At 36.2% G+C, this 12897-nt stretch overlaps 1 protein-coding gene across 3 annotated transcripts in view; it reads left to right on the forward strand.

The window, feature by feature from the left end:
* BEND5 (BEN domain containing 5) overlaps window positions 1-12897 on the forward strand; it is a 1240338-nt gene that overhangs the window by 542815 nt on the left and 684626 nt on the right. For all 3 annotated transcript variants that reach the window (XM_087719697.1, XM_014070495.2, XM_087719700.1), the window contains one exon: window positions 7199-7238. In XM_087719697.1, coding sequence (XP_087575823.1) covers window positions 7199-7238 — 40 coding nt within the window. The remainder of the gene's footprint in view (window positions 1-7198; window positions 7239-12897) is intronic.

Below are 12897 nucleotides of genomic sequence, written 5' to 3' on the forward strand. Positions count from 1 at the left end.
CAGTTCTTCCATACTGAAGTAAGTAATCTATATCTTATATAGATTCTTTTTATGTTAACAGCACCACATGTGGCCCTTATTGTTTTTATGCTGTTTATTATTTCTTTGAAATAAGTAGCTGTTTAACACACATTTTATTAGCTCCCACTGCTTATTCCTCACATTCACATCTAATTCTGTTTGTGTCACTAGAGTTATCTGTATTGGTATTATAGTAATTGATGTCAAAGACACAGCAATAACACTGTGACTTAGTAATTTTATCTAATGAAACTTCTGGCTGTGGGAAAATATGTATGTTACTGGCACCAAAATAAAGCTTTTAATGTTTTAAAAGTTAACTCTGTAAGAAGTAGAACTTCATCTTTCAAGGCCTGGCAGATGGTTAAAAGCTGTTTTCAAATGGAATTGCCTTAGTTATAATTGCTTCACAAAGTAAAACATTAGAAAAAGAGGACAGTAACTCAGCCCAGGGAAATCGCTAGAGTAAAAAATGATTTCACTTGGATAAACAACATAAAGGAAAAAAATAAAGTTAGAAAGATACAGGTCCAGCTAATTGAAAGTAGCCTGCATAGTTCATGGGAAGAATATTAGATATTGACAGTAGTGCCTCATTGTTATCAGTTAGAACTTATCCATCTATTTTCTCCACATTAGGACAGTTGCTTAATGAAGAAATGAATTAATCCTATATTATAAATACTGTCAGGTGAAAGAAATCAGGGGCCGGGATAGAGTTCAAAAGCACTGCAAGTTTATTCCATGCTACCTATACACACAAGAATCTTATCTACTGATGGTCAAGGCAAATTGGGACCAGATAAGAGTCAAAGGACATCAAAGGGAGCAGACTAAGGTCTCTTATAGGCACAGAAACTCCAGACTGATGATGTGTTTTACCCCACCCTCAGGCTCAGTTGGTCGTCACCTTTCGACTCTACCATCAGCGTATTATTTTAAAGTATATAAAGTATATAAAGTATGTATGTATGTATGTGTGTGTGTGTGTGTGTGTGTGTATGTATGTATGTATGTATGTATGTGTGTGTGTGTGTATTTTTATATATATAAATAAATAAATAAATATAATCAGTGAATCATTAGTTCTGTGGCAGAGTGTGATTTCTCACATGTAAATGGTATATCATATCACTCAGATGACTGCATAATATACTATTCCAGAAATGTCAAAGAAGACTATCTAAATGGTTTTCACAGCAATCTCTCATGATAGCAGAAAATGGGGAATGAAAATGTGGACAACAGACAGGATATAAAATGAGTAACCAATGACTTCTGGCATCAAGTAACATCTCCATCAAAAACATTAACCAATAGAAAAATATAATAAAAGTAAAATGAGAGGAGTTTGTTCTGAGTCTTTTGAATCAGAGAAATCACGGGAATCTTGCAAAGAATGCAACAAATTGTGGAAGATTTCTGATAATTAAAACATTTATGCTTGCAAGGTTGAAAGAAGTAAATGGAAAAGACAATGGATTAGATGATTGGCTATAACCAAAGAGATTATCAGAATATTCTTGGAAATGGAAAAAGGTTGTTATACAAATAAAGCAGAACAGCAAATATTTGTTCATACATTCAGGAGCTGAGCTTAATGTACCTGTATGGTTAGTCTCTATTTATGCATCTTGAGATTGATTCCCGTCTAATAATAAATAATTAAGGTATATATCTATGCTGTTGAAATTTAAAAAAAAACATGAAGAATGTGAAAATTTTTAATTCAATTTAAATTTAATTTAATATTATTAGTTTATTTTTAGATGATGAATAGCTACATCTAATAATAAAGATAAAGGAAAGTGTGAATTGATGCTGCATTATATGAATAAAGAATTGCATTTTTTTAAACTAAAAGACAAGATTAGTTGGTGATGGAGTGTGATATTTTATGTGAGAGAGTGACTGGCTGAAAATCACCCGGTTGCTTCATGCCTTGAATTGTACTAGAGCAGGGGTGTCAAACTCGCATTGTCACGGCATCATCACGTGACGTATCAGGATTCCCCCCCCCTTTGCTAAACCGGGTGGGGATGGAGCCAGCACATAATGCATCTGGCCTGCAGGCTGTGAGTTTGACACCCCTACACTAGAGCTTTCACTCTCCCAGCTTCTAATCTGATGCCTTAACCACCACATCCAATTGATTCTTGTATACACATTATTAAATTTCAATTACTAACAGTATTAAGTAGAATGTGTCTTAATAGTATTAAGCCGAATGTATGTTGTATGAAGTGTAAGTGTAAATTCTGAAAGTAAGTATATGTGAAACAATTTATCTGTATGTATGTCTTTGTATGTGTCAATAAGATAGACACAGACTTCAGAGGATAATTAGAACTGCAGAAAAAATAATTACTACCAACCTGTTTTCCATTGAGGACCTGAACACTGCACCAGTCAAAAAGAGGCCATGAAAATATTTACAGACCTCTTGCATCCTGGACATAAATTGTTTGAACTCCTACCCTCAAAACAATGCTATAGAGCACTGCACACCAAGACAACTAGACACAAGAACAGTTTTTTTCCCTGAACTCTGCTAAACAAATAATTCCCTCCCACTCTCAAACTATTCACTAAGGCTGCATTAGTTTTACTATTAGTCTTCTCATCGTTCCTATCACCCATCGCCTCTCACTCATGACTGCAGTACTGTAACTTTGTTGCTTGTATTCTTACAATTTATGTTGATATTGTTTCCTGATTGCTTATTTGTACCCTATGACTATCATTAAATGTTGTACCTTACGATTCTTGACAAATGTATGTTTTTATGTACACTGAGAGCTTATGCACCAAAGACAAATTCCTTGTGTGTCCAATCACATTTGGCCAATAAAGAGTTCTATTCTATTCTATTATTCTATTCTATTTATTCTATTCTATTCTATTCTATTCTATTCTATTCTATTCTATTCTATGTCTGTGTGTTCTGGGAGTAAAATACTATTACCTCTCAGGTGGCTGGAAAAATAGTGAAATAGTGTATCAAAACACTTATTTTAAAATAAATCAGAGGAAAAAAGAAGCCAGTTTTAGAAATAAAATAGTAATTAAATTAATGTTCACTATTGTTATGTTTCAAACCCGCAACCTTCTTTTTACAAAGCAAGAGTTACAGTAACTGTGTAGTTGAGAAGAGCAAAGAAGAAATCTAAAAGGAATTAGAGCTGCTAATAAGATTGGCTCAGTTGAAAGGGCATTTCTTCTTCTATAAAGCAACCAATGAATTGCTGGAGCTAGCCTGTAATTAAATAGAATTCTTCCAGCTGAAATGGAAGGAGGTTAAGTTTGTGATGGGAGGATGTGAGAACCCTATATCTTCTTCTGAACAAATGTAAAGAAACCAGGTGAAGTGAGTTAGCTCTATTTGACAGAATTTAAAGAGGGAGTAGAGAAATTAATTTACTTGATAGGTAGAGAATGTTACTAAAAATCTGCAGTTTAGAAGTCTCTTGCATAGTTTTCAGAAGAGTTAGTGTTCAACTGTATTGAAATATCTTTGAATAAAGCTTCTGTGAACACATCTTGTGATAAGAAAAGAATTGACCTGTTTATGATGTGTTTCATTTGGGCTTAGAGTTTTAGATAATGAAACAAAGAACAAAAAAGTAGTGAGAGCTATCTTGAAGATAATCTAATCTTAAATGAATTTGTTAATTTACACAAAATAATACTTTCTTTGTACTTTTTGTTCTCACCCTGAGTTAATTATGGCTACCATTAAATTGAAAAGTCAGCAAAAGTCCCTAAGGGCATCAATGCCAAGGAAGAGACTTTAACTGCTGAAAGGGAAGAAAAAGAGGGAATATATTATCAGGAGAAAAGGTTAAAAGAATGCTCAAAGTTTAAAGTCTTAAAACAGAAAAATGTAATAAAGAATTTCAACAATAAAGTATTTTAAGGTCAGCCAAGTACAGCTATATTCAGGGACAAATCGATATATTTAAATTTGAATTTGAGGTGAAGAACAACAGTGTAGTTATTAGAATGAAATACAATGGAATAATAACAGTATTTGATGGATTGTGGTATGTGGATTCTATTTAAATATTCTGAGTAATGATAGCTCCAGAATTAAGATACAGAGAGGTGGTTCCTTTGCAGGAATTGAAGTAGACAGGCTATTATAAAATTCATTTTAACTTTTGTTGTGAATATAAATTATGTATGGGATAAAGATAAGAAGGAAGCAAAGAAAGCTATAACTAGGAAGAACAGATTCTTGTGAGCAACTTAGAGAACAAATTATGACAACTGCAATGCTTCCAGATACCATATCTTTTCAGCATAGGAGCAAATATATTCCTAGCTTTATCAAGATTCAGATAGAAATGTTATGTCGTCTTTTCATGTGTGTGTGGAGAGAGAGAGGGAGAGAAACTGTGAGAGATAGATAGATAGGTTTTATTATAAGGAAGAGAAGATTTATTTACAGGAAATACATTATGTACATAGGCAAAGCCATATCCTTACCATATCCCACCAGGAGGATAGTCCGAGGATAGTACTTCATGTGTTAACTTTAGCAAAATGGCAGAAAAAAAGTTACCTCAGATTAATAATGTGTTAGCCAAAGATCTGGAACATTTCTAAAGAGTACAGACAAGCAAAGGACTTAGTAAATCCATAATTATTTGTCTCTATCCCACTTCTTCCTTTTTTTCAGTGGGTCATGAGGTTCTGAAAACTCAAGTGACTGTTGGATCCACATCTCTAACAGAATCAATAGCCTCATGTGGCCTTGGGGTTCTTTTCAGGTCAGCTTAAATAAAGAAGACTGTGGTAATTTGAAACGGTTTTTGAAAAGTTAGGGAATGGAAGCAGTGGCAATGAGAAAAGGACTACAGATTTATTACAAAAGATATTAGATGTTCTATTGGTTTATTCATGGGGAAAATCTGTGTGGTTGCTAAGACTCAACATCAATTTGATGGCAATTAATCAATCTTGGTTTATAATTTGTCTAGTGAACAAGTTAAATTTATAAGAACAAGATAAATTTAACAAGTCAACAAGTTAAATTTATAGCAACAACAAGTTATAACAAGAACAAGATAATGGAGTTTTCATGACAAAAAAATACAAACCTATTAATTATAAATTTTTGTTATTTTTGTTCTAAGGAGGAACTGAGTCTTAGGATTTAGGATCCAAAGGCTAAAAAAAAAAAGATTTGTGGTTCATATAGTGCAAATGTACTTATCTGCAACTGCTGAAAGTAGCTGCACCATTTCTCAGGATTGTATGACAGCCCTCCACAACTTCCATATGATCCTAGGAAAGGACATATTTAATTTTAGGAATTGCAGGCAGGTGCTCTAAAGCATCTTTTTTGCCTTTGAATCCAAACTGATGCATAATCCTTTACTTGTCAGAGAGGTTCATGTAGCATCTGGAAACTGTGTTCATTCACTAGATAACATTTGATTCAGTGGTGGGTTCCAGATCCCGTTCCAACCTGTTGGAACAGGCCTGGCATCGCCCACATGGGCACGTGCATGCATCGTACCTGTGATGCCTCAGCAAGCCTCCGTGATGCTCCAGCTGCTCAGCGGAGCATCGTGCAGGCAGAAGTGCCAAAGGCTTAAAGGACAGGTAAGGAGCTTGAGTGGGTGGGTGGGCCCTCCGAAGCACCGGAACGGAACGGTACCCTGTGCTCCGGGCAGGCTCTGGTATGCCCGTACCGGGGCGTATCGCCTGCAACTCACCACTGATTTGATTACACAAATACTGAAACTTTCAGTTCACACAGATGAGACTGAATGAACAGAAGTTGGCGAAAGGAGAACTTTTTTAGTTTAGTGCTCATGAAGGCATGCTTCCCATTCTCAAGGACTTCCAAGTGTCACTAAAAGAATAGAGACAGCATAATGATGAGAATTAGATTAGAAGAGGATCAATAGGTCTGACAATAAATGAAAGTAACACAGACATTATTGAACAGATGAGGAAAGATAAATTAAAGTGGACGGTGTATTCTGTAATGCTAGTGCTACATAAATGTAGGACCAGAAGAATTTAGAAAGAACACTAACTATTAGGAGGCCTAACAGAGAAAAATAAATTGCAAATAAACATTAATATGATACTATGAAAAGGGGAGGAACAAGTATATAAAGTTTTGGATTTTTTATTTATTTCCATGTCTATATTTTATATCCTTAAACAAATATTCCTGCAAGACTTCTAAATACAAAAACACTTTCTTTTCATATATTTCTGGACTGTGGGCTACACAAAGAGCTGGATCTAAAGACCTCAAATTTCAAGCAAAATCCAACTTTTATTCTTTATGCATTTGAGGTATCCTTGGAGAGTAGTCCTATGGCATATTGGAAACTAAGGATAAAAAAGCTGTAACAATTGTGAGGAATATGGAATTTTTTTTTAAAAAAAACCACCCTACTTTGTTTAAAACAATTATTAGTATGGGAGAATTACATTTTTTTTTAGCAATCAGTACCTGTGGCAAACCTATTGGATTGTTGTAATGGAATCCCACAAAAATTAGTGATGACATATTTTAGAAATCAGACTACATTAACTGATTTGTATTTGTAGTATAAAAATTGATATTTTGCATCAGATTACTTTGATGGGAGTGCTGCCATCATAAATATCTGTAGTAAACAGATAGAAGAAAATTGGAGGAACTGCAATGAAATTTGCAAACAAAATAATTTGGGAAAGCAGCAAGTGCTTCTTTCCTTTCATTTTTAATTCGCATCAGTTTCATTCGTTCTACAGAGATGTTGGTCCACTGACATACCTACATAAAATACAGATAATTAAAAAGAGTTCAAACAAAGAATGTTAATTAAGATTACTTGAACATAGAATCCTGGGCATCAATTCCCTAAGTCATTCCTTATTACTGCTTGGTTGATGTATTAAATGCTTCCTTTGTTTGAAGCAGGAAAAAAAATCTAAACAGAGATATATGTGTATACACTTAACATCAATTTAATTACTAACACCCTTAAGAACACAAATTAGGGAGCATTCAGAAGTCAATGCTAGACACACATGGCTTTCATAATGGTGAGCCATGTAACTTGTAATTAATTCTATTACAAATGTCAGAACAGTAGCATTTTACATCTAAACTGACCTGCTAAAATTGGCTATCTTTCAGCAACTCCTTTTATCATTTGTTTTTCAGCAACAGCGGCAACTTGACCTCTTGACTATAACCAACCCTGGTGAGTACAAAGCTCAGTTCCTCGCCCCCTATGTTTTCTTAAAGAGAGTGTCTCTTTATCCCTTCTCTGACATGCAAAATGAAAAACACTGTTCCCCAGAAAATCTTTAACATAATAACAACTGACAGCTATATTGTGTTTGGTAAAGCCCCAGGCATTTATCCTTTCATGGAGCTGCGTCTTCCGACCTTTACTCTGTGAATTTGAGTGTTGATATTTCTATAAACCTCTCGGGGGTTATCTTAGTGGTATGTCTGCAGGGTAGATATACTATAATTCACAAGGTATGTTCAACTATCACAGAAACATTCTGTTTAACTTTCTGTAGCAGTAGCGTTAGATATTTACTAAAAATCAGAGGGAACCTATATTACTTTTCCATGTTGTGGCAAGGGAGAATTGATAGTATGATTTGGAAGATGCTTTAACTTCGTCTCTCTCTCTTAAAGAGGCTTCCAAAAGCCTATAATGTGACCATTTATTTAATATAGTGGAATTTAATCGTGCTACTAACTGTTTGGATGTAACTATTTCTTGGTTTTCTGGCAAGTGCTTAGAGGAGCAGTATGATTCTTGTGGAGTCAAGGCATGATGACTGTGATGGATTGTATCTAAAAAGTGGTGTTGGTATGATGGACTATAGAGAAGTGGAAGAAGGACATTCCAAAGAGGTGGAATTGACAAGAGATAACACAACCTGGAACTGAAATGGAAAATGAGAAAGAGATTTAGAACAGCCACTTGTTAGAGCTCCCCAGTGTATAACTGTTAGGGTTACAGTGGTATAGGTTTAATCAGGCAAGATTCTGTTTATATGGTGTGGGAAAATGAAGAACTGAATTTTGACTGGATTGTTATGTGTCATTCTCGGGCTGTGCCTGACATTGTTTCTTGTCACCAAAGCAGTTACTGTAAAATGCATTGTTTTAAGTTGTTTGTCCTTGCAGCTAAGAAACTGGATTTAAATATTGATACTGAAGTCAACATTGCTACCACTCAATTGGATGCTAGGACCCAGATATCTCTTTTTTGTGAGATCAAACATATATGCCTGATCACAACTATTTCTGAATTTCTGAATGAAGGTTTGGACCACACTCCTCACTGGCCCCCTGTTACATCAGAAGAGATATCCCTGTTGATTGGAGCCCTAAAGGCTAATAAGGCACCCGGAGCTAATAATGTCCTGCCAGAAATAATTAAAAAGAACGCCAATTGGTGGGCTCCACTTTTAGCGTCACTGTTTATATTTATAGACAATACAGGCCATATGCCTAGAGATTGGGGAGTAGCAATTATCATACCAATTTATAAAAAAGGGAATAGATATGACCCAGGCAACTACAGACCCATTAGTCTTCTAAACGTTATTAGTAAATTGTAGTAAACACCTAAATTATAAATTTCAAGATTGGCTAATTTCAGGGGGGATAATTAAAGACGAACAAGCCAGTTTTAGAGAAGGAAGATCGACAGTGGATCACACCTTGGTACTCCAACATTTAGTACAAAATACACACATAAAAAAAAATCCTCTCTTTTTGTGGCCTTCCTGGATTTTAAACAAGCCTTCGATTCAATATCCAGGATCACCCTCTGGGAGAAGTTAAAATGCACCACTATCGATAAATGCCTCCTCTTCCTCATACAAAAATTGTATACCAATTCCACCCTGAAAGTGAGGTGCAATCCCCAAGGGAGTTTAACTGGGTCAGTAAGGGTACAAAAAGGGGTACGGCAGGGTTGTATCCTGTCCCCCTCCCTCTTCAACTTCTATATTAATCCCCTGATTGAGCTTTTACAGAACCCGGATTTCCATCCTCCTAACCTAGCACAACGCAAAGTGCCAATTCTCTTATATGCTGATGACGCCGCTATCATTTCACAAACCCCCATAGGACTGAAGAGAGCAATTAGGGCAACACTCGGCTATTGCAGGCAAAACAAGCTGGTCCTTAACTTCGATAAATCAAAAATTTTAGTTTTTGCTAAAAGACCACGCCAATACTCCTGGCAAATAGAAGGATATAGTTTGGAACAGGTTAGAACATTTAGATACCTTGGTGTGGTTTTCCACTCGGGACATGGAAGGCACACCTGGATCACACATTGCAAGTAGCCATTAGGTCCTCAAATGCAATCAAACATTTCTTTTATACAGGTGGAGGTCAGTTAGTACCTGCTGCCTTAAAACTTTTTGAGGCCAAAACATTGGCACAAATTCTTTATGTGGCACAAACAGGAATCCTTGCAAAGAGAGACTTGTTAGAAACCATTCAAACAAAATTCCTGTGAGCCATCTTAGTTGCTCCCAATGGAACTCCAAATGCCCAGTTAAGAATTGAGACAGGCATGCCTCAAATTCAAGTAAGAGCCTGGAAGATGATGGTCATTTATTGGCTTAAAATGCATTTCTTTCCAGAGGGACTGTCCCCACTAGTGTTGACTGACAATTTCCCTTCCCCCTGGAAACAAGCAATTGATCATAAGCTAGGCTCTTATGGGCTTTCACCATTATTCTTAATGTCCCTAGGCTTTGAGCAAGCAAAGCAAGTAGTAATCAATAGAATGAGGGACATGGAGTTCCAAGAAGAACTAAATAGGTTGCCTTTCCACAGTAGGGACAGAATCAAACAGGGTGTGTGGGAATCGGCAAGATATCTAAGTGACCTGATCTCTCCAAAACAAAGAATAGCTTTCTTCAGAGCCAGATTTAACATTCTTCCTTCAGCACTCCTCCAGGGCAGGTATAATAGAATACCTATAGCCGAACGCGTTTGTATATGTGGTAAAGGAGAAGTGGAAGATAATTCACATGTACTATTACACTGCGAGCTATACAGAGTTTGTAGGTCTGCATATATTTTCCCCTTATTAGAGAGATTGCCAGGGAGGGCAGACAATTTTTATCTAGGCTTTCTCCTCCAGGACACTAACCAGGTTACCACGTATGCAGTGGCAAAGTTCTGTGCTGCTGCAATGTCCATAAGAAAAAAATTGGCTACAGCTTTGTCTAGGTTATTGCTGCAACCCAAATTCTATTGTCAGTTCTTTTATTTTAGAAGAGAGGAACAAAATAATGCTTAAATGCTTATAAGAATTCAAACTACAGATGCTGTAATCCATACAAAGAAACAGAAAAGAGGAATTTCTTTCTCTCTTCTATGCAAATATCTAGTTCACAGTCAAAATCTGGGAAAATATGAAGATGGTTTATTATAAATCATCATTCTTAAAATTTAAGAATGAATTGTTTAAATCCACTATTGAAGACATACCTTAGTGACAGAGTGTTGACTGTGCATACAAGAGTTCTGTTTTCGTTCTCTGCTGTGTCTGGGAATTACAGAAAAGAACAGGATGCAAGCCTCCAGTTCTTCAGAAAGATACAGAAAGTCAGGATATTCATTACTCTACCAAGTGGGGAGAGTTTGGCTTTATTTCAATTATTTTAAAATGATTTTTATATACGTGGTCACAAAGAAAGAGCAAATAGTATAAAGGTACAACAGAACATCCATTTTGTGTGCTGGGATCTCAGAATAAAATCAATGTTCTAAAAACTGTTTTCAAAAAGAGAACATTTTCCTCCATTTTTGAGCAAAACCTGGTAAATATAAAAGAATAAGCAGCATTGTTTAAAGTGTCTTGGCTCTGTTGGGCTAATTTGGTGGCTTGCAATTGGACTTTGTATGTATCCATGCAGGGGTTTTGTTTTCCAGGCAAGTATACTAAACAAAGGATATCCCTCCTGCTATTAACTTAGATTGGATGAAATCCTTCGGGATGGTGGAGGGAGAAGACAGCAGTTGAGTAAACACATGACTCAAGGACTTTCTCTTCCTGGGAAGAGAAAGTAAAGACTCTTTTCCCCACTACTGAGCTATACCATAGCTCTATCAATTAATGCTTGAGTCTGCAGAAAACAATAGTAACTAATGATGCTAACCCCTGTCCTGCCTCTATTCTTTCTTTATAGTCAAAGTCAGTCAGTTCCAGGGTGATGTGTGATAAAAAAAATAACAAATTTCATATATCTTGAAACTACTCTTGGGAGTGGGGAAACACTATCTTAATGGTGATACAGCTAAGAATGATTTAAAACTCTGATGAGATTAAGGATGCTGTGCAGACATGGCAGAAAAACAGATGTTACCAGGTCATGTCTAGGACACAGTGAAGTGCAGGTGGGAAAAGGCCAAAAGAGTGCTGCAACCAACTAACCATCTGTGACTGATGCATTACTGCTATAGGAGCTCTGCTGGTTGACTCTTGGTTGCCTACTTCAGGGAATTCTCCTACCTCCCCTCACTCCATTTAAATAATCTTTTAATGTATTTTAGGTTCACTTTGTCTCCTGTGGTTTGACTCTGGGTTGAACTCTAAACTTCCTGTGCCACATCCAGCTTTCAGGCAAAAACCACTCTGTATTTTTCTGGAGCGTTCACATGTTCTCACTCTCCAGGTGCATTTCTACTTTAAAAAGGTACTATTTATAAATAAACCACTCATAAATTGAAGCAATGTGTTTGCTCAATCCCAAAACACAATGCCGTTTGTAGGAAGCTCTGGTGTATTCTTTTTATTGTGAAGAGGAGATGAGAGGATATGTGGGGATCCTACCAGTTTGTGCGTCTGCCTGATCATCTTATCTCTGCCTCAATTTTGGTAGCCCCTTCACATTCAGGTCCTCTGCTTCTATCAAACATCACAATGACTTCTTTGATGACAACTGCAGAATCACTTACTCTTATTGAGGCTTTGGCACAGTTTCATCTATTGCTGAAATACCTCAATTGATTTCTGGGATTCTGTTACTATTTGGTTATCAAAGTACTATGTAATTTAGCTGCATATGTGGTAGGATCAAGGACACTATTCTTTGCAGCTCAGCTTATAACCAATAAATATATCTTCATCACTTCTAAAATTTAGTTTCCTCTTTTGTTTATTGGAACATAAGCTTACTTCAGATCCAAGCATTGTAAAGTGTTTAACATTGGGTTTAGTTCCATTTCATAATTGAAATTATATTGCTTCTTTACCTATAACGGGCAATCTATTTTTACAAATAAGATACAACCAAATTACTTTTCTCTAGTTTTTGCTGGTCTGAAAATGAGAAGCAGACTGTTTTGTCATTTCCAGTAGTGTTTTGTTTCTTGTGAAACAATGAGAGGGCAGCAATTTTGTAGGAGATAAAAGAAAATATTCCATGGCTTAAGGGCCAGTTTATATTCATGTTTGAGGTCAACTACACAAAAGAAAGTCTGAGAAGATTACTAGCATTACATCAGATATTCTTTTGTCGTGAAAATATCAACTTTAGCATGGGAGATAATTACACCCCCTTCTCATCTACAATTGAAATGGTTTTAGAATACAGCAGAAGGAACAGATTAACAGAGTTGGAAGGGATCTTGTAGGTCATCTAGCCCAACCCCCTGCCCAAGCAGGAGACCCTACATCTGCCTTTACCTAGTCTCGAACTCACAACCTCCTGATTGTGAAATGAGAGCTCCACCTTTTGGAGTCATTTCTATTTTATCCAGAAGCAATTGTTTTAGATTGAAGTCCTCTCAGGATGGACAAAGAAAGAACACAGTGGTTACTGTACCTTGTCTCTTAAGGTTGGTTTGCTTCCGAATATCATTGAATT

This window comes from Thamnophis sirtalis, unplaced genomic scaffold, assembly GCF_051295495.1.
Source record: "Thamnophis sirtalis isolate CommonGarterSnake01/CBP01778 unplaced genomic scaffold, rThaSir2_p1.2 scaffold_7, whole genome shotgun sequence".
NCBI classification, from domain to species: Eukaryota; Metazoa; Chordata; class Lepidosauria; order Squamata; family Natricidae; genus Thamnophis; species Thamnophis sirtalis.